This window comes from Tamandua tetradactyla, chromosome 16, assembly GCF_023851605.1.
Source record: "Tamandua tetradactyla isolate mTamTet1 chromosome 16, mTamTet1.pri, whole genome shotgun sequence".
Classification (NCBI taxonomy): domain Eukaryota; kingdom Metazoa; phylum Chordata; class Mammalia; order Pilosa; family Myrmecophagidae; genus Tamandua; species Tamandua tetradactyla.
This window is the reverse complement of record NC_135342.1, coordinates 32,752,952-32,779,467: the sequence shown is the minus strand read 5'-3', so window position 1 is coordinate 32,779,467 and position 26,516 is coordinate 32,752,952. Positions and strand designations below refer to the sequence as shown.

At 39.1% G+C, this 26,516-nt stretch overlaps 1 protein-coding gene across 1 annotated transcript in view; it reads right to left on the bottom strand.

Annotated features, from left to right (window-relative positions):
* Positions 1-209: 209 nt before the first annotated feature.
* The window catches only part of LOC143658412 (uncharacterized), a 180,724-nt gene continuing 154,417 nt past the window's right edge, over positions 210-26,516 (bottom strand). The window contains exons 5-6 of the mRNA XM_077130485.1: positions 1,951-2,029; positions 210-1,621 (exon numbers count right to left, since the gene is read on the bottom strand). Coding sequence (XP_076986600.1) covers positions 1,478-1,621; positions 1,951-2,029 — 223 coding nt within the window. The 3' untranslated portion in view covers positions 210-1,477. The remainder of the gene's footprint in view (positions 1,622-1,950; positions 2,030-26,516) is intronic.

The following is a 26,516-nucleotide window of genomic DNA, read 5'->3' as shown; positions in this document are numbered from 1 at the left end:
AATTACAATTATACTTTGCTTGTGTTTTACTTGATTGTTCAATATGAGCTGTGTTCATTAGGGCTTTTCTGTGTAATTCCATAAGGCCTGTGTTGGGGAACATTCCTCCAGAGAAGATCTGTATTTGTTCCTTCCAGGTTACTGAAGATATTTCCAACCTAGAACCACTTTACATGATTTTTTTTGCTGTGGAATTCTGACCATGCTAGTGATTTAAGTAAGAAAGCCAAAACTTGTAAGTGCTGTTGTAGTATTTTAGTTTCTTAGTTGCTAAAACAAATACCACACAATGGGTTGGCTTAAACAATGGGAATTTATTGGCTTAAGGCTTTGAGGCTAAGAGAAGTACAAGGCACCAGATGGTGATATTTTCTCCCACAAGACTACGGCATTCTGGGGCTGGTTGCAAGTGATCCTTGGTCCTTGGCTTTTCCATCACATGGCAATGTACATGGTGGCATCTTCTATTTTCTCTTCTGAATTTCAATTTCTTCCAGCTCCTGGCTATTCCCTGTGACTTCTCTCTTTATCTGACTTCCACTCTGCTTATATAGGACTCCAATAATCAGGATTAAAACCCAACCTGCTCCAGTGGGGCCACATCTTAACTGAAGTAGCCTCATCAAAAGGCCCTATTTAAAGAGAGGATAGTGGGAAGATGATGAAGTAGAAAGCTCCAGGAATTCGTCCCTCCACCAGAACTATTAAAAAGGCAAGAACTGTCTGAATCAATGATTTCAAAACTCCAGAGTCTAGTAGAACATTGTACAGCATCCAGAGACTAGTGGGAAAAGGCTGGTAAATTATAGTGCTTTGGTTTCCTAAAGATGCCAGAATGTAATATACCAGAAATGGGATGGCTTTTTCAATGGGGTTTTACTGCGTTACAAATTTACAGTTCTAAGGCCATGAAAAGGTCCAAATTAAGTCATCAAGAGGAAGGTAACTTCTCTGAAGAAGGGTTCCTCTGTCACATGGGAAGGTACATGGCAACATCTGCTGGTCCTTCTCCCCAGGCTTCTGGTTTCAATGGCTGTCTCCAAAATGTCTCTGGGTATTTCTTTCTCCCTCAGCTTCTCCTGGGGTGTTTTCTTTTTCAGCTCTCTCTCTCCCCCTGAGCCCTCTTAAAGGACTCCAGTAAAGGATGAAGACCCATCTTGAATGGGCTGGGTCATATTTCTATGGAAACAACTTAATCAAAAGTCCCACCCAACAACAGGACTGCCCCCATCTGGATGGATTAAAAGAACATAGTCTTTTCTGGGGTACATAACAGATTAAAACAAACACACACAGTAAATACACTTGTTCCAACCCATCCCAGACAAAGGCAGTGGAAGGGACTTAAAGCTGGTATATTTCCTCAGTGCTGCAGAGGACAGTTGAAGGGCTGCAACTGCCAGGCAAATCCAGAAAGCTCAGCTTTGGGGTGCCATGGGAAAAGCTGCTGACACACTTCTTGGCCCCTCCCTCAGCCCTATCCAGAGTTTGAGGCTAGAAGGCATTCTCTTTGTTCTCCAGAGTTTGGAGCTGGAAGACCTTGTTCCAGCTGGGAAAGACTGACTTGGGAAATTCCTCTCTGGCATGTCTCCTCCCTCCTCTCCACTCCAGGCAAAAGGAGCTTGAGACAAAAAACAAACAAACAAACAAAAAAAACACTGTAAGAAATGGTATCTGTTAGTTTTTAATACTTAGAATTTAAGAACTTTGTTATCAAATATGTAGATTTTTTTCCTTGTTGCCTTAATTTTAAATTGGTTTATGAAACTTATTGTGCAAACATAGGCTTTACAATAATTACACGGATACTTTATTTCAATATGCCTATGGTTAAGCTAACTAAGATATCCATTTCTGGTGGTTCTAAGTGTATTGTTCATTTTCTTAAATAAAAAATATGAAGAAAAAAAAAGAAACAAATGAAGCAGATGGCCTGGGGCAAAGGCTTACCTGCTTCAAGTCCAGAAGGGGACACCAGGGAGAGGGAGAAGATCTGTTTCCAGAGAAGTAGAGGGGGGCATTTAAACTGCTGTGAAAAACAAAAAAAAAACCTCCTAAGCCACTAGCAAACACAAATCCAGGACAAGACACAGGCCCAGAAAAGGAGGACCCTGAACTCTGTATTTTCCTTGGGTGGACAGTCCTGATAGGAAGGACTGATACTCAGGGAAATCCCTGTCTTATCACTAGCTGGTCACCAGTTAAAGAAACAGACATCTCAAGAAATAAATCCCAGAGTTATGAGTTTAAAATGTTAAAATGTGCAGTGTGCAACAAAAGATTACAGAACAAACAAAGAAACAGGAAATTATGGTCCATCCAAAGGAATAGGATAAAAATTTAAAAATAAAAAAACACCAACAAAAAAAGACCAGATGTGGACATACTAGACAAAGACTTTTTTAAAAAATGATCTTCTATGTGCTCAAGGAAATGAAGGAAAACATAGAGAAAGAACTATAAAAATCAGAAAAACAATGAATGAACAATATGAGAATCTCAATAAAGAGAATTTTTCATAGCAAACCAAACAGAACTACTGGAATTGAGGACCACACTAATTGAAATGAAAATTTCCTAATAGGGTTTCAACAGCAAATTGGAGCTGGCAGAACTTGAAGACAAGACAAATGAAATGACTCAAGCTCAGGAGCAGAAAGCAAAAAGGAACTATAAAAAGTGAAAACAACCTAAGAGACCTCTGGGACACCAACAAGTATATGAATAGATGCATTATAGGAGTCCCAGAAGGAGAAGAAAGAGAGAAAGAGGCAAAAGGAGTATTCAAAGAAAAGGTGGAAAACTTCCTAAACTTAGCAAAAGATTTGAATATGTACATCCAAGAAGCCCAGAGAACACTAAACAAGATAAACATGAAGAAAAATGTGGCTCTTCACATATTAATTAAACTGTCAAATGCAAAGAAGAAAGAGAGAGTTCTGAAAGCTGCAAGAGAAAAGCAATGTGATATATATGAGGGAGGTTCAAACAGATTAAATGCCAATTTCTCATTAGAAACCATGGAGGCCAGAAGGCAGTGGATCAGAATTCTTAAAGTGCTGAAAGAGACTTCCAGGAAGATGGCCAACTAGAGTAGCTCCAGATTATCCCTGCTTCACAGAAGAGTTAGAGAAGGACAGGAAGGTGACTGGGGTGGAAATTCAGGAGTGAGGCTGACCTGGGAGAGCCTTCTGTACCACATGCGGCAGTCACGGTTGCAGAGGCCAAGGAACTGAGAGGCACAAAGCTGGAGCCTGGCACAGAGGCACGGAGCCCACGGGAGTGCACAGAATGGAGCCCAGGACTAGGAAGTAAGCCAGGCCGCATCTCTAGGGCACGCTATCCTCACCAGCACAGCCCCGTAAGCGGTGACTCACCCCACACCCCACACACCTAAACCCCACTACCCGCTCCCATTCCCCACGCTCAGACACCCCCACCCCACCAGCCCCCAGTACCCATACCTGTCCCCCACCCCCACCCCAAGTTCAGCCCAACCCACTTCTCCTGCACCCCTCCCGAGCACCACCTCCCCCTCCCTGTTCCCTGCAGGCTGTTGCCAGTGCATGAAGGCTGCAGGAACTCAACTCCATACCTAGGCTACCCCCACCCCCTGCCCATAGTGTCACACAGCCTCACCCCACCCTCCCTGAGCTCAGCATATCTGTTTATGGCACTCCTAGGCCCACACATGCACACGGGTCCCCAATCACATCATTCAGCTCTGGGAACAACACTTCACAGCAGTCCTAGAACCGCACATGCGCACAACCCTCAGCCTCACTTCCCGGCTCCGAGAAAGTGCCGACCTGCACAGTCGGGTCACATCTGCCCCCAACCCACAAAGCAGTAAGGCCAACCTGCTGCCACAACTCTACACATGTGCACAAAGGGCCCAGTGCCTTAGACCAGCGCACACCAGGTTTACACCCCCCAGACTGGTGCACCCGCACAGCTACATCCTCCCTGGCTGCTGGGTGCCCACATTCACAAGCATCAGCGTAACATTCCCAACCTGTGCCTATACCTGCCCTGAAACAAATCACCACACTGAGTGCTCCACCCTGTGCCCTGCTCCCTGCTGTACAACCATCCCACAAACACAAGGCCTTAGACTACTGAAAGAAATCAACTCCCAAAGCAAATCAATCAAGATATTTACATGCCACAAAGATTACATGCTTAGCAGAAGAACACTAAGCATATCACAATGCAGACAGATATAGCCCCACCTAATGACCAAATCAAAACACAGAGGAGACACAGACATTGGGACAACTAATCAGAGATGTTCATACAACTCTACTTAATAAAATAAGTGGGTTAGCAAATGACATAAAGGAGATCAAGAAGACAGTAGAAGAGCACAAAGAAGAATCTGAAAGAATAAATAGAAAAATCATGGCAATCACAGAGATTAAAGACTCTGTTGACCAAATAAAAAACATACTAGAGGCACACGACACCAGATTTGAAGAGAAAGAAGAAAGAATAAGTGATACAGAGGACAAGATAATTGGCTTTGAAGACTCAAAACAGCAAATCGCCAAAAAGATGGAAAAAACTGACTGGGAATGATAGAAAATCAGGGAAATGATAGAAAAAACAAAGTGCACAAATATAAGATTCATTGGTGTTCCAGAAGGAGAAGAGAGGAGTAAAGGCCTAGGAAGAGTAGTTGAGGATATAATGGGGGAGAACTTCCCAACCCTCATAAAGGACATACATATACAAGTCAAAGAATCCCAAAGAACTCCAAACAGAATAAATCCAAATGGGCCTTCCCCAAGGCACATACTAATCAGTCTGTCAAATGTTGAAGAGAAGCAGAAAATCCTGAAAGCGGCAAGAGAAAAACAACCTACTACATACAAGGGAAATCAAATAAGACTGAGTTCAGACTACTCAACTAGCACCCTGGCGGCGAGAAGGCAGTGGTATGATATATTCAAGGTCCTGAAAGAGAAAGATATCCAGCAAAGAATTGTGTCCCCAGCCAAGAATTCTGTACCCAGCCAAACTGTCCTTCAAAATTGAGGGAGAGAGTAAGCTTTCACAGACAAAGCAGTCCTGAAAGAATTTGTCAACAAGACACCAGTCCTACAAGAAGTACTAAAAGGAGTTCTGCCAGCTGAAAAAAAGACAGGAGAGGAAGGTCTGGAGGACGGCACAGGATTGAAGAGTACCTAAAGCTAATTTAAAGAACACAAAGAGAAAGAGGGAAAAGAATATATGTATCTGACCAATAAAATTAAAAAAATAAGATGGTGGATTCAAGAAACACCTTTTCAATGTAGAGCTGTGTTCCAGTAGCCATGTTTCTCAAGGATGACTGAGTAATGATATAGCTGTCACAATGTGACTGTGTGATTGTGAAAACCTAGTCTTTGATGCTCCTTTTATCTACCTTGTCAAGAAACGAGTAGAACATATGGAATAAAAGTAAATAATAGGGGGAACAAATGTTAAAATAAATTTAGTTTGAAATGCTAATGATAAATGAAAGTGAGGGGTAAGGGGTATGGTATGTATACTCTTTTTTTTCTGTTATTGTTTTATTTCTTTTTCTGTTGTCTTTTTATTTCTTTTTCTGAATTGATGCAAATGTTCTAAGAAATGATGAAAATGCAACTATGTGATGATATTGAGAATTACTGAATATATATGTACAACAGAATTATATGTTAATGTTTTTGTTTGTTCTTAATTTTTTTAATTAATAAATAAATTTAAAAAAAGAAACACCTTTTCAGTAATAACTTTGAATGTTAATGGACTAAATTTACCAATTAAAAGATACAGATTGGCAGAATGGATTCAGGAACATAATCCAGCTATATGCTGCTTATAAGAGGCTCATCTTAGACACAAGGATACAAATAGATTGAAAGTGAAAGGATGGCAAAAGATTTTCCCTGCAAGTTGTAGCCAAAGGAAAGCAGGAGTAGCTATACTAATATCAGACAAAATAGACTTTAAGTGCAAAGGCATCATAAGAGACAAAAAAAGGCACTATATACGAATTAAAGGGTCAATTCACCAAGAAGATAGAACAATCATAAATGTTTATGCTCCCAATCAAAAAGCTCCAAAGTACATGAGACAGATATTGGCAAAATTCAAGGGAGTGATAGATGTTTCAACAATAATAGTAGGAGACTTCAACACCACTGTCCTCTATAGATAGAACAACCAGACAGAAGATCAACAAGGAAATAGAGAAGTTGCATAAGTTGATAAATGAATTAGACCTAACAGACATATATAGGTCATTATACCCCAAAGCACAAGGTTATACATTCTTCTCTAGTGCTCATGGAACATTCTCCAAGATAGAGCACATGTTGGGGCAGAAAACAGGTCTAAATTTTAAAATACTGCAATTATTCAAAGGGCTGAAAGAAAACAATTGCCAAGCAAAAATTTTATATCCAGGAAAGCAGTCCTGGATAAACAAAAACAGAGGGAGTCCACGCCACTAGACCTGCCTTATAAGCAATTCTGTAAGGAATTCTTTAGACTGAAAGAAAAGACACTTCATAGTAGTTCAAAGCAGGATAAAAAAATAGAGACATTCAGTAATGGTAACCATTTGGGTAATGCCAGTAATATTGGATTTTTATTTATTTATTTATCTTGGTTTGTAACTCCATTTCTTACTTCCTACAGATGCTAAACTGCAAATCCATAAAAGTAATGATAAATCTACAGTTCTGAATATACAGTGTACAAAGATATAATTTGTAACAAGTACAAAAGTAGGTGGGGAGGTGGAGGGGTACAGGAACAGTGTATATGTATCCTACTGAAATCAAGTTGGTGTCAAATCAAATATAATTGTTATATATTTAGGGTGTTAGATTTTAACCCCATAGTAATCACAGGAAATAGTATGAAAAATATATCTGGATAGAAATTAGAGGGCACTCAATATGGTACAATACAAAAAATCAAATAAATATAAAAGTAGGTATTCATGGAAGAATTGAGGGACAAAAAATGCACAAGACCTACATAGAAAAATAGCGTAAGGTGTACAGAGACTAAATAGAAAAATAGCAGAAGAAAGTCCTGCATTATCAGTACTGACTTTAAATGTCTATGAGTTAAACTTTCCAGGCAAAAGGCAGAGATTGGCAAAATGGATGAAAAAGAATGACCCAACTATAGACTCTAAAAGCGATTCACTTTAAATTCGAAGACATAAGTAGTTTGAATGTAAAAGGATGGAAAAACATACCATGCAAGTAGTAACCAAAAGAGAGCTGGGGTAGCTCTTCTAATACCAGATAGAATATAAGTCAAAAACAGTTAGAAGGAATAAAGACTGTCACTATATACTGATAAAGGGGTTAATTCAACAAGAAGACAATTATAAATATATATGTACCTATCAGCAGAACCCCCAAAATACACAAAGCAAATACTGATAGATTTGAAGGGAGAAACTTAGGGTTCTACATTAATAGTAGAACACTTTAATACACCACTTCCAATAATGGATAGAACATCTAGGCAGAAGATTAATATGGAAAAACAGGACACAAACAATACTTTAAACCAATAGACCTAACAGATATACAGAGAATGCTTCACCCAACAACAGAACACATAATTCTTCTCAAGTCCACATGAATCATTCTCCAGGATAGACCACTCTTAAGTCACAAAACAAGTCTCAATAAATTAAAGACTTTGAAATCATACAGCAACCATCTCTGACCACAGTGGAATGAAGCTAAAAGTCAGTAACAGAGTGAGGAATTGAAAATTCACAAATACGTGAAAATTAAACAACACATTCTTTTTTTTATTATTATTTATTGAACATACCAACATGCAAACACAAACATTCTCACCATATGATCATTCCATTCTACACATATAATCAGCAACTCACAATATCATCACATAGTTGTATATTTATCATCATGATCATTTCTTAGAACATTTGCATCAATTCAGAAAAAGAAATAAAAAGAAAACAGAAAAAAGATTCACACATACCATACTCCTTACCCCTCCCTTTCATTGATCACTAGCATTTCAATCTACTAAATTTGTTTTAGCATTTGTTCCCCCTATTATTTATCTATTTTTAATCCACACATTTTACTCATCTGTTGATAAGGTAGATAAAAGGAGCATCATACACACAATTCTCACATCACACAGTCACATTGTGAAAGGTATATCATTATACAATCATCTTCAAGAAACATGGCTACTGGAACACAGCTCTACATTTTCAGGCAGTTCCCTCCAGCCTCTCCATTACACCTTAACTAAAAAGGTGATATCTATATTTTATGTAAGAATAACCTCCAGGATAACCTCTCAACTCTGTTTGGAATCTCTCAGTCATTGGCACTTTATTTTATCTCATTTCACTCTTCCCACTCTTGGTCGAGAAGTTTTTCTCAATTCCTTGATGCTGAGTCTCAGCTCATTCTAGGATTTCTGTCCCATGTTGCCAGGAAAGTCCATACCCCTGGGAGTCATGTCTCACGTAGAGAGGGGAAGGGCAGTGACTTTTCTTGCTGTGTCGGCCGAGAGAGAGAGAGAGAGAGAGGCCACATCTGAGCAACAGAAGAGGTTCTCTTGGGGGTGACTCTTAGGCCGAATTTTAAATAGGCTTGACCTATCCTTTGTGGGGTTAAGTTTCATATGAAAAACCCCAAGATTGGGGGGTCAGCCTTTTGTTTTGGTTATCCCCACTGCTTGTGAGAATATCAAGAATTCTCCACTTGGGGAAGTTGAATTTCCCCCCTTTCTCATCATTCCCCCACGGGGGCTTAAACAACACATTCTTTTTTTTTTTAATTAAAAAAAAACAACAACAAACAAACAAAACAATAAGATATCATTCCATTCTACATATATAATCAGTAATTCTTAATATCATCACATAGTTGCATATTCATCATTTCTTAGAACATTTGCTTCGATTTAGAAAAAGAAATAAAAAGACAACAGAAAAAGAAATAAAACGATAATAGAGAAAAAAACGTTATACATACCATACCACTTACCCCTAGCTTTCATTTACTACTAGCATTTCAAACTAAATTTATTTTAACGTTTGTTCCCCCTATTATTTATTTTTATTCCATATGTCATACTCTTTTGTTGATATGGTAGATAAAAGGAGCATCAGACACAAGGTTTTCACATTCACAAAGTCACATTGTGAAAGCTATATCATTGTTCAATCATCATCAAGAAACATGGCTACTGGAACACAGCACTACATTTTCAGGCAATTCCCTCCAGTCACTCCGCTACATCTTGAACAACAAGGTGATATCTACTTAATGCGTAAGAATAACCTCCAGGATGACCTCTCGACTCTGTTTGGAATCTCTCAGCCATTGACACTTAGTCTCATTTCACTCTTCCCCCTTTTGGTCGAGAAGGTTCTCTCAATCCCTTGATGTTAATTCTCAGCTCATTCTAGGGTTTTTCTCAGTCACTTGATGCTGAGTCTCACTCATTCCAGGATCTCTGTCCCACGTTGCCAGGAAGGTCCACACCCCTGGGAGTCATGTCCCACTCAGAGAGGGGGAGCGTGGTGAGACTGCTCGTCATGAACAACACATTCTTAAACAATAAGTTAAAGAGGCATCCAAAGTGACAGTAATCAAAACAGCATGGTACCCCATAAAACAGTAAGAGGAAAATGTAGGGAGATATCTTATGAATCTTATAATTGGAGGCGGTTTTATAGACCTTACACCTAAAGCAAGAGCACTGAAGAAATAAATAAATAAATGGGAGCTCCTCAAAATTAAACACTTTGTGTATCAAAGAACTTCATCAAGAAAGTAAAAAGACAGCCTACACAATGGGAGACAATATTTGGAAACGACATATCAGATAAAGGTCTAATATCCAGAATTTATAATGAGATTGTTCAACTCAACGACAAAAAGACAGCCAATCCAATTACAAAATGGGAAAAAGACTTGAACAAACACTTCTCAGAAAAGGAAATACAAATGGCCAAAAGGCACATGAAGAGATGCTCAATGTCCCTGGCCAGTAGAGAAATGCAAATCAAAACCACAATGAGATATCATCTCACACCCACCAGAATGGCCATTATCAACAAAACAGAAAATGACAAGTGCTGGAGAGGATGTGGAGAAAGAGGCACACTTATCCACTGTTGGTGGGAATGTCAAGTGCTGCAACCACTGTGGAAGGCAGTTTGGCGGTTCCTCAAAAAGCTGAATATAGAATTGCCATATGACCCAGCAATACCATTGCTAGGTATCTACTTAGAGGACTTAAGGGCAAAGACACAAACGGACATTTGCACACCAATGTTTATAGCAGCATTATTTACAATTGCAAGGAGATGGAAACAGCCAAAATGTCCATCAACAGACGAGTGGCTAAACAAACTGTGGTATATACATACGATGGAATATTATGCAGCTCTAAGACAGAATAAACTTATGAAGTATGTAACAACATGGATGGACCTAGAGAACATTATGCTGAGTGAGGCTAGCCAAAAACTAAAGGACAAATACTGTATGGTCTCACTGATATGAATCGACATTAGTGAATAAACTTGGAATATGTCATTGGTAACAGAGACCATCAGGAGATAGAAATAGGGTAAGATAGTGGGTAATTGGAGCTAAAGGGATACGGACTGTGCAACAGGACTGGATACAAAAACTCAGAAATGGACAGCACAATACTACCTAACTGTAATGCAATTATGTTAAAACACTGAATGAAGCTGCATGTGAGAATGATAGAGGGAGGAGGGCTGGGGACATAAATGAAATCAGAAAGAAAGATAGATGTTAAAGATCGAGATGGTATAATCTAGGAATGCCTGGAGTGTATCATAATAGTGAGATGTACAATGTACAAATTTTAAAAATGTTTTTGCATGAGGAAGAACAAAGGAATGTCATTATGGCAGGGTGCTGAAAATAGATGGTAATTAATATTTTAAAATGTCACCTTATGTGTGAGACTAAAGCAAAAAATGTTTATTTGTTACAAAATTTATGTTTTGACTAGAGCATTTCCTAATACAACTCATGTAGATAGTTTGATTGAATGTCATAAGTACTTGGAATCTCAGGTAGCACATGAGATTTTGTTGGTTTGTCCAGAGTGATCCCCCGATGAATCCCAGAGTGATTTGATCAGTGACTGGAAAAGTATTTGCAAGCCCCCTTTGGGGAACGGTGAGAGTGGGGAGAAATTCAACTTCCCCAAGTTGAATTCTTGATATTCTCACAAGCAGTGTGGATAACCAAAGCTATAGGCTGAGCCCCCAGTCTTGGGGTTTGTTCATATGAAACTTAACCCCACAAAGGATAGGTCAAGTCTACTTAAAATTTAGGCCTAAGAGAGCCTCTTTTGTTGCTCAAATGTGGCCTCTCTCTCCAGCCAATATGATGAGCAGTCTCACCACCCTCCCCCTCTCTGCATGGGACATGACTCCCAGGGGTGTGGACCTTCCTGGCAACGTAGGACAAAGATCCTGGAATGAGCTGAGACTCAGCATCAAAGGACTGAGAAAAACCCTAGAATGAGCTGAGAATTAACATCAAGAGACTGAGAGAACCTTCTCGACCAAAAGGGGGAAGAATAAAATGAGACAACGTGTCAATGGTTGAGAGATTTCAAACAGAGTCGAGAGGTTATCCTGGAGGTTATTCTTACGCATTAAGTAGATATCACCTTGTTGTTCAAGATGTAGTGGAGAGGCTGGAGGGAACTGCCTGAAAATGTAGTGCTGTGTTCCAGTAGCCATGTTTCTTGATGATGATTGAACAATGATATAGCTTTCACAATGAGACTCTGTGAATGTGAAAATCTTATGTCTGATGCTCCTTTTAGCTACTGTATCAACAGAAGAGTAGAACATATGGAACAAAAATAAATAATAGGGGGAACAAATGTTAAAATAAATTCAGTTTGAAATAGTGGTAAATGAAAGCGAGGGGTAAGGGGTATGGTACGTATAGTTTTTTTTTCTATTATCATTTTATTTCTTTTTCTGTTGTCTTTTTATTTCTTAATCTAAATCGATGCAAATGTACTAAGAAATGATGAATATGCAACTATGTGATGATATTAAGAATTACTGATTATATATGTAGAATGGAATGATTTCTAAATGTTTTGTTTGTTAATTTTTTTAATTAATAAAAAAGTTAAAAAAAAAAAAAAACCCAGCATGGTACCCACACAAGGACAAACAGACCAATGGAACTGAATTGAGAACTCAGAAATCAACCCTCACATTTATGGCTAACTGATTTTTGACAAAGGTACAAGACCACGTGATTGGGAAAGAATAAAAAATCTCTTCAACAAATGATGCTGGAAAAACAGGATCTCCATTTTCAAAAGAATGAAGGTGATCCCCTACCTCACATCATATACAAAAATCAACTTAAATGGATCAAAGACCTAAATATAAGGGCCAGAACTATAAAATTCTTAGACAGAAGTGCAGGGAAGCATCTTCAGGACCTTGCATTAGACAATGATTCTTAGACTTAAAAACAAAATCACAGGCAAAAAAAACCCATGCAAATGGGAATGCATCAAAATTAAGAACTTTTGTGCCTCAAAGTTTTTTACCATGAAAGTAAAATGCCACTCTACACTATGGAAAAAAATATTTGGAAACCACATATCTGAAAAAGTTTTAATATCCAGAATATATAAAGAAATCCTTCAACACAACAACAAAAAGACAAACAACCCAATTTAAAAATGGACAAATTGTGCTTTGAAAACCATTGCTTTTTTATTTCTTTGTTTTGTTTATATGTTAAACTATACAATAAAAAAGTTTTTTTTTAAATGGGCAAAAGACTTGAATAGACATTCCTCCAAAGAATATACGAATGGTAAAAAAAACACATGAAGATGCTCAACATCATTAGTCATCAGGGAAATGCAAATCAAAACCACAGTGAGATACCTTTTCATATCCACTAGAATGGGTATTAGTCAATAAAATGGAAAATTACAAGGGTTGGAGTGGATGTGGGAAAATAGAAACACTCATTCATTGCAGGTGGAAATGTAAAATGGTGCAACCACTGTGGAAGGCAGTTTGGCAATTCCTCAGAAAGGTAAGTATAGAATCATTATATGACCTAGGAATACCACTACCAGCTACAGACCCAAAAGAATTGAAAGCAGGGAGTTAAAAAGATATTTGTACATTGATATTTATAGCAGCATTATTCACAATTGCTAAAAGATGGTAGCAACCCAAGTGTCTATCAACAAATGAGTGGATAGACAAAATGTGGTATGTACATACAATGGCATGCTATTCAGCTGTAAATAGGAATCAAGTTCTAATCCATGCAACAATAAGGATGAACCTTAAAGAGATCATGCTGAGTGAAATAAGCCAGACACAAAAGGACAAATATTGCATGATCTCACTGATATGACCTGTGCTGGTTTGAAAAGAAGTATGCCCCCTAAGAAAAGCCATGTTTTAATATAAATCCCATTTAATAAAGGTAGAATAATCTCTATTCAACACTTCATGTTTGAAACTGTAATGAGATCATCTCCCTGGATGATGTGATTTAGTCAAGAATGGTTGTTAAATTGGATTAGGGGATGACATGTCTCCACCCATTTGGGTGGGTCTTGATTGGTTTATTGGAGTCCTATAAAAGAGGAAATATTTTGGAGAATGAGAGATTCAGAGAGAGTAGAACGATGTAGCCATGAGATGCGGAGAGTCCGCGAGCAAGCAACCTTTGGAGATGAAGAAGGAAAACACCTCCCGGGGAGCTGCATGAAACCAGAAGCCAGGAGAGAAAACTAGCAGATGACAATGCCATGTTCACCATGTGCCCTTCCAGCTGAGAGAGAAGCCCTGACTGTGTTCGCCACATGCCTTCTCACTTGAGAGAGAGACCCTGAACTTCATCGGCCTTCTTGAATCAAGGTATCTTTCCCTGAATGCCTGTGACTGGACATTTCTATAGACTTGTAATTGGGACATTTTCTCAGCCTTAGAACTGTAAACTTGCAATTCATTACATTCCCCTTGTTAAAAGCCATTCAGTTTCCGGTATATTGCATTCCAGCAGCTAGCAAACTAGAACATGACCTTTTATCATAAGTGAACTCATAGAGTCAGAATCTAGAATATAGGTTCCAAGAGGCCAGAGTGGGTATAGGGAAGAGGGAGTTAAGTCTTAAAATATACAGAGTTTATATTCAGCTCAATGGAAAGTTTGAGTAATGGATGGTGGTGGTGGTAGAAGTACAACATATAAATGTAACTAAGAGCACTAGATTATGTATTTGAATGTGGTTAAAAGGGGAATATTTAGGTTATATATATGGTACTAGAATAAACATTTTTAAAAATCCATGGAATTTCACAATGCAAACAGTTAACCCTAAGTTAAACCAGGGACTATAATTTAATAGTACAATTATAAAGATGTGCTTTTGGGTGGTGGGCTCATCATCCAGCCTGAGCTGCTCATCCAGCACTGAGATGCTTCAGAGCATTATTAAAAATGGGTCCCCATGAAGCCCTACTACACCCAAGTCTACCAGGAGATTTGGGCAGGAAGGAGTTTGATGGCCTTCATCGTTTATAAAATCAGGAGTGCTGATAAAAGAAGTAAAGCTTTGAAAGCTTCGAGCCCAACACCTACCTGCTCACAGTCACCATTAACCAGCTCCAACATGGAGAGCACGTCAGATGCTACAGCAGTCTGGTTGTGAATGGACAGCAGCCTTGTTCGAGAGGGCCCAGAGCGTGAATGTACACTCGTGTAAGCACTGTGGCTTCATGGCATGAATAAACATGACTGTAAGGCAACCCTCTGCCTGTGCTTATGCTTTATGCTCCCTAATTAGGGCCTAAACCCTTTGAGGAAGCAGATGTAGTTAGAATCTCACTGAGCCTTCCCACTTTTGGGAAACACAAAGACTGAAGAATAAATAGCTCCCTTTTCCAGGAGTTGGCAGATCAGGATCTGGGTGGGCACTCCCACTTCTGAAGCTCAATGAATGCTTGACAAAAAGAAAAAAAAAAAAAGTGTTTTCATCAATTGTAACACATTTACTACACCAACACAAGGTGTTGATAATAGGGTGCTGCCTGAGTTTGTTAAAGCTTCCAGAATGCAATATACCAGAAATGGAATAGCTTTTAAAAAGGAAATGTACTAAGTTGCAAGTTTATAATTCTAAGCCTATAAAAATGTCCAAACTAAGGCATCCAGGACAAAATACCTTGACTCAAGAAAGGCCGAATGATCCAGAACACCTCTGTCAGCTGGGAAAGCATGTGGTTGGCATCTGCTGGGGTCTTTGCCTTCTGATTTCAAACACCTTCTTCAGGGGCATTTCTTTCTTCATCTCCAAATGTGTATGGTTGTGTGGACTCTTGAACTTTTTTCAAAATGCTTCCCTCTTAAAAGGTTCCCTCTTAAAAGACTCCAGTAAGCAACCCCACCTTGAATAGGTGGAGACATTTCTTCATGAAATCCACCTAATCAACAGGTACTACCCAGTCACATCTCTATAGAAACAACTTAATCAAAAAGATCTCACCCAACAATACTGAAACAGATTTTTTTAATGGGTTTTTCTGGGGTACACAACAGTTTCAAACTGGCACAGGTGGTATCTAGAATCCTGTATGTTATGTGTGATTGTTCTGTAAACCCACAACTTCTGCAATTTAATAAAAGAGTCTTATCTGCAATGGACTCACACCCACAGGAACAGATTAATATCATGTTTTTCTGGGGTACATAACTCAAGCCATGGAACCTTGGATAACAAGTTATTAGAGAAGATTTCTTCTTGTAATTACCCAGAGGCCCAAGCTGAGAAAGACGTTTCCTTTTTGAGTCATCACTTTTAATTATGCAAATACTTTCCTAAGTCAGTAGGTGTAATCCTGCGGGGTTTTCAGCTATATGTAGAACCCTATTCAAACCCCTCTTCTGTCACAGGACTGTTCCTTGACACTTGCAAGTAGCAGGTAAAATCCAAGGCTACAGATCACTGAAAATTAATCAAATCACTTTACACAGCTACCTTATAACAAAAGAATCCCAGGATATGCAGTCTATCATATTTCTGGAAATAGCAGTAGCCATCCTTCTATTCACTTTCTCTTGCTTTCAAGTGCAGGCCTGCTGAGAGAACTGAGTGAGACAAAATCAACTTCCTAGATGAGAATGTGGCACTGAGGAAAGAGGATTTGATCCACAATTTTTTTTCCTTAATCTTACATGGATCTACATAAAACTACAGTCTCTTGTAATGAAGAAACATTTATCTGAAGTTTAGCAATTCCTACTGTATCATTTTGCTATATATTTAACATTACATTAAGGCAAAATTAAACATAAGCACTTTAATTTTAAATGGCATGTGCAATATGACCCAATTTAGTGAAAATATCTCGACCTATCTACTCTTGTATTTGCATACATACATAAGAGTATTTTTAGATCTTTTTAAAACTAATTTTTCAATGGTGGGATTTTAGTTGGCTTTTTACATCTTTTTGTACCTTCTATATTGCTTGATTTTTAAAAGAATGAATATGCATCTGTTCAAAAACAAATGAGATCATTTCTCTTTTTTTAAAAAAAAGTCTCCTGACCAAATGACAGTTTGCACTGTGTGCACCTAATTCCATTCTCTTCTTAAACCTCAGTAAAGTTATATAGTAGAGGTATTTTCTTTACTCTCTCCTTAAACCTCAGTAACATTATAGAGGTATTAAAAAAAAAAAAGGACATGCACCTTCAAGGACAGGAAGACTAACAGAAGCAACAAACTTTTGGAAGTTGGAAAGCAAGTGAATGAATGACTTAACAGACCCAAGAATGTCAAATTCTAAACTGAGAAATCCCTTTATCTGTGCAAATTCCATTCATTCCTCAAGGACCTCTTCCTTTCAGACATCTCCAACATTCCAGCTCAACCTCAGTTCACTCTGAAATCCTACCTCTGTGGTCCAAATAATACTAATAACAGCTACCACCTATTGAACACTTATAAAATTGTCCCAGCATTATTCCAAGTCTTTATAAAATGGATAGACTTTCCTGTCTGGTGATTCTCAAACTGCTTCATATTGTTCAATATTATTTCTCTCACATAAGTATCAATTTCTTGAGAGAAAAAATTCTGTTCTATCCAGCTCTAAAATTTTTCATGATACAAGCTCCAAATCAGTAATTAATAAATACCTACTTTGGATCCTTTCATAGACTTAAACACCTACTTATTGTAATTAAAACCAGCTAGCTAATGTCCAATTCACAATTGAAAATAAAGGGATCATGCCTGTGTAGCCATTTTAAGTCCTGCCACTCAAAAATTTTTTCAGTTGTCCTGAAGGACAGCAGGTGGCACATAAGAGACCTATCTACCCATTTACTGCAGGGTGACCTGCCTATTTTAGCATTTAGCAGTCAGACGTCTACATAGCAATAAACCCCATGCTGAGTAGGCAACAGATGAAAAAAAAAAAGAGAGAGAGATGCTTTTTATGGCACTTCATGATAATGGCTTTATTGCCAAAAGCCATATTAGCAGAAGATGGAAGATTCAATTTATAGAATCTCCTGAATGTCTGCATGTTCAGCAACAGCCTGTTTATGCCTGAGAAGAGATCTGTTCCTGTGGAAAATGTATATGAAGGGCAACCCATAATGCTACTCTGCTATGCCAAGCCAAAAGGGGGCAAAACTAACCAAATGAATTAGTGCATCCTTCTCTCAACTTCGTGGTGAAATTGGAGCATTAAAAATCAAGGCCACCCCAACCACCTCACTCACTGTGATGATCTAAAAGTCACTTAAGACAATTCAGAGAAATGCCAGGAAAACGTCCTTTTTGAGACAACAAAAACAGATGGAAAACTGCTAAAATGGCTCAAGTATGTGGCACTTTTACAACATTTATGTGGCTCTTTTAAAAATCAGCTTTAATTGACTTTTTGCTTCCCATGTCCTAGTTCTGTCAAAACTCTTCGGGTTTTTTAGGGATTTAAGTTGGAGAACAAACTATTCAGAATACACCCATAATTATTACAATTCAGAAAAAAATGCAGTCTTCTCAGGTCCTTGCCCAAAAAAAAAAAAAAAAAAACAGGAGTGGCAGCAGCAGGAAAACATATAAATAAAACCCATTCAAAGATGGCATTTAAGAAAAAAAACACATGAATTATGGGCGGGCCGCGGTGGCTCAGCGGGCAAGAGTGCTTGCCTGCCGTGCCGGAGGACCCCGGTTCGATTCCCGGCCCCAGCCCATGTAAAAAACAAACAAACAAACAAAATATAATAAAACAAGAAGATGTTTAAAAATGTTTCCCTTTCTTCCTCCCTTCCTTCCTTCCATCCTTCTTTCCTTCCCTTCCTCCCTCTCTCTAAAAAAAAAAAAAAAAAAAAAAACACATGAATTAAACGGACAACACTTTATCTCAAAATCTAAAATGAAGACATCACTCAGTTAGAAGAAATGAAAAACCCTTATTTTGGGAATAGATGAGTTAAAACCAGAAAACCAGGCAAAATATTGTAAAATACAGTTCTAAAAGGATGGCAAAAGAAAGCAGCAAAATGTGATAGTACTGTTTGAAATTTTATCTGAGGAACCAAGACATACAATTTATTAGGTACCAGACAATGAGATGGGAGGCAGATATCACGTGGAAATTTGTAAGTAGGAAGTCAAGAAACCCTTACTCATAGGAAGAGCAGGAAAAGGTCAAGAAGTAGACATTAAAGAGAAGATTTTATGAAAAAAAATTGCTTTGCAGTAAGCCGCACCAAAAGTTACACTTGGTTGACGTACGCACCCCCCTGCATTCCAAGCCTTACAAGCATCACAGGAGCCAGCTGGGAGCTCAGGGTGACGACACAGATGCTGGGGCTGGACGTGAGGCTGGGGCAGCAGAGTGGAGGGCAGCCAAGAGGGAAATAAGTACATCTCCTTAGATGTAGGAGGTCAGTCAAAGACTGGGCAGGGACATTTAAGAAGGGATTCACCCCCAGAGGGCAGCTTTCTGAGCAAGTAGTCCCCAGCAGGGAAGGTTGTAGGGCATTCTATCAGGGTAGAAGCTAATAGGGGATCAAAGGGCCAGGCTGAGGTGAGACCCTGCCTGTGTCAAGGGACAAGCAGTAAAAGGAGAAAGGAAAGCTCCATAGAACGATGAAAGTGTTCACAAAAGGAATTTGCTAGGCCCAGGCAGGCCAAGGTCAACTTCTAAAAATATTCAAATGCAGGGAAAGGGGGCAGGGAAAGGGAGGAAGTGGAATTGGCACAGGCACAAACACACCTCCGCTCAAGGTCAGGGGCAAATATTTAACTTAAATCAAGGTCATAGATTTGATTATTATTCAGGACTCAACCTTTTAAATGACTGAATTGAGACTGGGGTGTCAGAACTGAGCAGAAACACCACAAACTTTTAGTAACAATTACCTCTGAGAAATGGAGGGATGAGTGAAAAGGAAAAGGCAAGAAGTTTACTTTTTATTTTATTGCTGACATTTCTTTTTAATCATGTGTTTCTTTTGTGATTTTTAAAAAGGTAACTGGAAAAAAAATGGAGTCTTTTAAACTAGATAAACTTTAAAACCGTAACTATCATCTCTGATAAAGAGATACTGCCCAGTTCTTCTAAGTCCAGTAAAGCGGACAGGTTATAATTTACAGGATTATATCTCTCATGCATGCTTACACAGAACTTAAATACAGTATCCAAAAGAAAAAGAAAGATAATTTATTAAACAATTTTAAGAAAATGTCATTTAGTCAGAGGTTTAATAAGCCGGACATTGAAAGTGAGTATACAAAGAGGATGAAAAAAAAAAAAGTACTTGCTCAGGTTTTGTGGTTGAAAAGTAAGCGCAGCTGTAGGGTTAATGGAAGCTGCTTCATGGTTGGGTGGCCTAAAACAGCCTTCAACTTCCTGGGTAGTCTCAAGAACACCACTAAATCTCTCTGTTTCATATCATCTCTCTATAAAAAATAAGGAATTTAACATACTTCTACCTCAAGTCCTGAATATCAGAGCTGAAGGAGGCCTTGATTCTAATCATATTTACCTGCCTTATTCTATATACAAGAGACCCTGAGAGGCATGCTGTGAAAATAAATGCAAGGATTACAGATCTCTAAATTCTTAGAAGGTGTGAGCAATGGATTTAGAAAGCAAAGAAACAAGTAATTTTTCTCCTTCTTTATAGACAAATTTGACTTTAAGTTAACATTCTAGCTCCAGCCTCCTGAAAACTGCAGAAGGTGGAATGTCAGCTCCGTTAACAGGTCTTCATCAGGAGGGGAGAAGGAGACAAAGAGGACGGCCCCTGGAGTGAGTAAATGGCGTGAGGTGCGGTTAATTTGGATCTTTTGGGCCTAAATGTCTAGTTACACCTAAGAAGACCCTGCAACATAGGGGCTTAAGAGGACAAAGAACACTATATAAATTTAAAATATGAGTATATTATAGTCACTTTATCATTATTTTTTTCCTCTCTCTTTATAATACAAAATAGATTTTTATTTAGAAACAAAACCAAAAACCTTGTAATGGCCACCAAAGTCAAATGGAAATTTACCAGCCACATGGGAAATCCTTCTTATGCCTTGTTCCAGTATCAACACCCTCTCACACCTCAAAAGGAACCACTATGCTGGATTTTATCACTAAGTGTGCATTCCTAGACATATAGAACTGATCTTTAAAAAAATTTGATACGACTTTTGGGTCTCTCTTAATTTTACAGTTTCCCTCTCCATCCCTTTCATTTCATTACAGTTTATCTGTTGACAAACCTGAGGCATTTGACCTGTAGAGTTTCTCACATTCTGGTTTTTCAGAGTAATTCTTGGTTCAGTTCAACATTTTCCTCTGTATGTCCTGTGAATTGGTAACTAGTTAAGTAGGCTTTTGGCAAGACCATAAGGTGCCATTCAGTTCTTTCATTGAGACATATAAAGTTTGGTGACCTCCTTTCGTATGATGCAAGCAGCTGTCAGCGTACCATTAAAATGGTGATATTCTAACTGCCATGTTTTTCTTTGAACTTTTTATTCTGAAATAATTCCAAACTTACAGTTGAGTTGCAAAAATAATACAAAACCCATGCACAGAACTCCAACATATGCTGTCTGCCTACCTCCAGATACCCAGATCCACTATTCTCAACATTTTGCTATATTTGCTGTATCATTCTATCTATCTATCTGTCGACCTATTTTCTGAACATTTGAGACTAAGTTTTATACATCATGTTCCTTGGTCACATACTTCCTTGAACAATTCCTAAGAACAAGACTATCCCCTTATGCAACCACCTGAAGGGCAATTATCAAGCTCAGGGAATTTAACACTGAAATCAAGATGTGAGATTTCCTGGCTCTGTTCCCCTCCCTCACTTTTATCTGGACTTTTTCCTTCCTTGCTCTCTGTGGTTCCCATTCTGCTAAATTTAATTTCCATTGCCAGCAGTTTTTTCTCAGTGTGGGGCCCTGACCGAGAAGGGACACTTTCAGACAGTCCACGGAAGTCAATCCCCTCCAGCCCCTCTAGACCTTACTGCAGTCCACCCATGATTGGAGAAGGTGAAGCCTCTCCCAGTTTCAGCTGCTAGTCTCATATTTGCCCTCCACCCTTTACAGTGAGCACCTTGTTGGTTATTTGGGGATACACCTGTTCTCAAGTTTGTCAAATGCCCTGTTGCTTCTCTCTGCCTTCTTCCACACAGGAGCTGATTTCTGAAGGCCTTGTGGCTGTTGCCTGGTCTGTCTTCACCTTTAGAATTTAGGAGTCTGTAGTGATATCTTCTCACCGGCTTTGTTATAAATATCTTCTATGAGTTTTTGTTTTTGCCATTCGGTGCTCTATTTTTATGTGTAAATTTGAAAAGATTGGGAAACTCTGCCAATCACTGCTGCCATCATCTTTCCCAGAATCTCTTATTTTTACTTTAATATATTCATGCAAGCAGCTGATATGACACAAGATAATAAGATGGATCTACCCAATGCATTTATAATATCAATATAAGAAGTTGGCAGGGGGGTAAAATGTCCAGGTACTTATACCTATAAATCTCCAGGTAATATACATAAGAACTGAAGAACTATCCTGCCAATTTTTATCAAAACTCTAGTGTATGTGGGATTTTTTTTGTTTCAAAGCTTAGCAGGTTTGTTGGGGTGAAGGAGCAGGGAAAAAGCAGGTGGAAGAGCAAAAGAGAGAAAGCAGGTGGGAGCCTGAAAATGGCTCCAGCCTAAGAAGCCAACAAAAGGAAGAAGAAAATGGCTCCTGTATGTGTTTTCTAAGGTACTGAATTTCTATATTTACTTCAACGTCTCTGTAAAAGGCTCACATTTACTTTTCATTTATGCCTTAATTCCACCACCCATGTAATAAAGGTAACATTTTAAAATATAAAACTGATATAATTTTTATTTCCTTGTAAGCCTACCAAGCAGGCAATACTGAATTCTTATTCAGTGTACCAGGAAAGGAGTTAGGGCATAGCCCAGAACAGAGAATTCCTGATCCAGCTTTCCATCTCAAACTGACATTTTGGAGGCCATAGGAGACTAAGGCCCTGAAGGCTGAGTTTTCTTGAGAAAGGCTCCTCCCATCTTCAGTTCCAAAATTCCCTTAAAAATGTCCATAATCTAAGCTGGAAGGATTTACCCTAGGGAAGACCATTTCCTGAGGCAAAGCAGAATCAATCTGTGAGATGAAGGAAGGCCCCACTGTCCAGGAGGGGAGGGAGAGACATCAAGGGTGTGAGAAAAATTCAGAAGGGACTCATCTGGGTGCTCACAAAAGCAAAGCCAGAGACACGGGTAAATTCATGATCCCAGGCAGATGTTTGGGTACAGGAGCAATAAAACAGGAAGATAGAAGAGCCAATTCACAGTGCTCATGAAGCTGGCAACCACCTCAGATGGCAGGCTTCTTTTTATAATCTGGGGTCCTACCTTGATTCAGCATTTCATTAAGCTTTGGACCAGGCAGGCTTGGGCCAGTCTCTGATGCCAAGAACCGACCTCTACCAGATGCTTACCATGTACTGAGCCAATATCTACAAGGTGCTTACCATGCACCAGGCCAGTATCTACTGGGCACTTAACCACAAGCTAAGCCAACATCAGCGTGATGCAATGTACTGAACCAACATCTTCTGGGTACTTACTGCACTTGAGCCAACATCCACTGGGTGCTTCCCATGTGCTAGACATCACTCTACATTCTCTATATGTTTCAACTCATTCAACACCTTCATTATCATCGCCATCGTACAGGGGAGAAAATTAAGGAACATATAAATTAAACAACTTACTCAAGGTCACACAACTAGAAAGTGGTGCTTTATATTCTGTATTTAAAATGGTTTTTAGATCAACAATGCCATCCTCACCAAAAGGGGGAAGAAAGTATAACAAATAAGGTATCAGTGGCTGAGAGAGTTCAGAGTCGAGAGGCTACACTGCAGGTCACTCTTATACAAGCGACAGTTAGACATTGCTACCTATCATAGCTTGCCAAATCCTAGTCAAAACCATTCCTGCCAAGCCTAAAGAACACCTAGGGTGTTTTATAAGAGTCTACAAAGGTTCCATGCATTAGGGTAATTTTCCAGAAACCTACAACTTCCAAATGGGTCCCCGGACCAGGTAAGTTCTGAAATGCAGAAGGGCCAGCCTCTCCAGAACATCAACTCATTCCATCCCCCTACCCCATATTATCAACAGTGCCTTCTCACATGAAAAAATAAGAATGGACATAGCCCAAATATCCCTAAAGAATGGGAGAACAATCAAAGGTGATGGCGGAGTTATACAGAAAAGGGAGGGTTTAACAAATGAGTATGATTGCTGAATCATTGTATTGACATTTCTTTTAATCTCTAGTATTTTAGAGCAGCTACAAGTAAAAACCTAAAATTGTGGAATTGTAACCCATACCAAACTGAAATCTCTTCTACAACTAATTGTTGCCACGTACTTTGAAATTTATTGCTTTTTTGTATATATGTTATTTTTCACAAGAAAGAAAAAATACATTTCTTCCAGCATCCAGTAATTTGGAGCAGTTAGAAGGAAAAATCTGAAATAGTAGAATGGTAACCCATAACAAACTCTGAAATCTGTTCTGTAAATATTTGTTGAAGTGTACTTTTGAAAATCATTGCTTTTTCTTTCTTGTCTTTATATGTATATTTAACAATAAAAAAGTTTAAAAAAAACAAAAAGGGGGTGAGTTGGGGGTAGGGAATGGTGGGTGGTGAGGCTTAAAAAATATTTAAAAGAAAATAAATTAATTAATTAATATTATGAGAAAAAAATTTGTCAATGAAGAAAAAAAATCAATTGGCCATGGATATGAGAGTCTGTCTCTGGGCTCTTGCTTCGATTCCAGTGATTAATCTATCTTTGTGCCAGTGCCATGCTATTTTGACCATGGTATCTTTGTAATGTTCTTTTGGGTCAGGAGGTGTTGGTCCTTCCACTTCATTCCTGTTTTTCAGGAGTTTTGGGGTGTTTGGGGCCCTTTGCCCTTCCTGATGAATTTGATAATTGGTGTTTCCATTTCTACAAAAACAAAAAAATGTTTTTTGACCACTTGTGCTCTGAAACCTGAATCACGTATCTGCCAAAGCACTTTGTGCTTCTCTTGAATGCTTCTCTTGGATACTCCTTAAACTTTCTATCTTTTCAAATGCTTTCATTTCCACACAGGCTCAGTTTCCTTTCCAAGAAATTAGAACCACATACACACAAAATATGATTCTTGCTAACTTGATCATGGATCCCACTGCCTGCCACAAAGGATAATTCCTCCTTGGTTGGTGGAAGCTGAATGTTTATTGGGTGTTAATGGCCTTCACTGTAAATAGATCACAGGTGGAGGGAAACCTGTGTGGAGCTTGGAAACATGCCCCAAACACGTGAGCCCACAAATAATGCAAGGCCTTGAATAAGATAGACAGACAACATGCCAACAGTGCTCAAAGAAGGAAAAGACATTTAGACAGATGAAAAAGAAAGTAGATAGCCTTTTAGGTAGGGAGACTGTGTTAATCGGGGTTCTCTAGAGAAACAGAAACAACAGAAGAGATCTGTAAATATGAGATTTATAAAGGCGTGTCACGTCACAGTGGGAATTGAAGAGTCCAAAATCTATAGGGCAGGCTGTGAAGCTGGTGGCTCCAATGAAAGTTCTGGATAAACTCCACAGGAGAGGCTTACTGGCTGAAGAAGCAGGAAGAGTCTCCCTTCTTCCTGAAAAGGCTTCAACTGATTGGATTATCTCATTGTGGGAGACACGCCTTAGTTGATTGTAGATGTAATCAGCCACAGATGCAATCCACTGACTGATGATTTAATATGCAAGCCTTCCAGTTTAACAATCAGCCATGAAATATCCTTGCAGCAATGGTCAGGCCAGGGCTAGCCTGATCAAACAATTGGGCATCATCATTTGGCCAATTTGACATCAGAACCAAACCATCACAGTCCACCCTTGTCAACTTGGCAGCTATACACATCACCCTGAAACACACTTAATTTCCAAATAGAGCACAATAACAGACACATGTTTCACCTAACAATATTTAACTGTCCTGCATACAATCGGAAACACATTACATCTCTCCAGAATAAGCTGCTAGTCCTTAGGTAACATTCACTCTATCACAGTATCACAAAAAGCCTTAAACCATTTCAGTAACAATACAGATACAATACAAGGTTAAAACCAGTACAAAGTCTCATCAAAGTCTGTTACAGGTCTGTTCTAAGGTAAAGACGTTCTGCTGGCTCTGGACCTGTAAAACTCAGAACAAGTTATCTGCTGCCAATATATAAAGGAGGGACAGTTATAAGATACATGTCTCCATTTCCATAGGGAGAAATCAGAAGGAACACAGGGGTCACCAGAGCCATACAGCTAAAACCTGCAGGGAAAACTACATTGGATTTCAAAGTCTGAAAGTCATTTATACTCGGGGCTTTAAAACATGGCAATCTTACCCTTTCCAAGGGCCTACACAGTGGTCTTGCTCTCTCTAGAAATGCTGGGGTGTGTTGCAACACTGGGGCTCATTGAGGGGACCTCCTTTTTCTCAGCTCCAACCTCGCCATACATGGAGGCAACACTTGGGCTCTCCACCATCTCCGGGGCACACGCTCAACCCCTTCAGAACAAAGGGGTGGCAGCCAGGCTCCCCCTAATATCCGGTTTATGCGCTCAATCCTCTCTGAAGCCTGAGGTGGCACAATTCTTCCTGAGCAATGAGGCAGAAGGCCTGCCCTCTGCTTCTGGGGCTAACTCACCCTCTCCCTGTGTATGGGTCAGTCCACTTTCCTGGACTGAGATTTCCTGGTTCCAAACCTTAGTGTCCATGGTTCTGCCTCTGAAGGCATTTTTCCTTCACTGTGTCCCTTTCCTGTCCATTTTATTCCATACTGGTAGTGGTTCCATT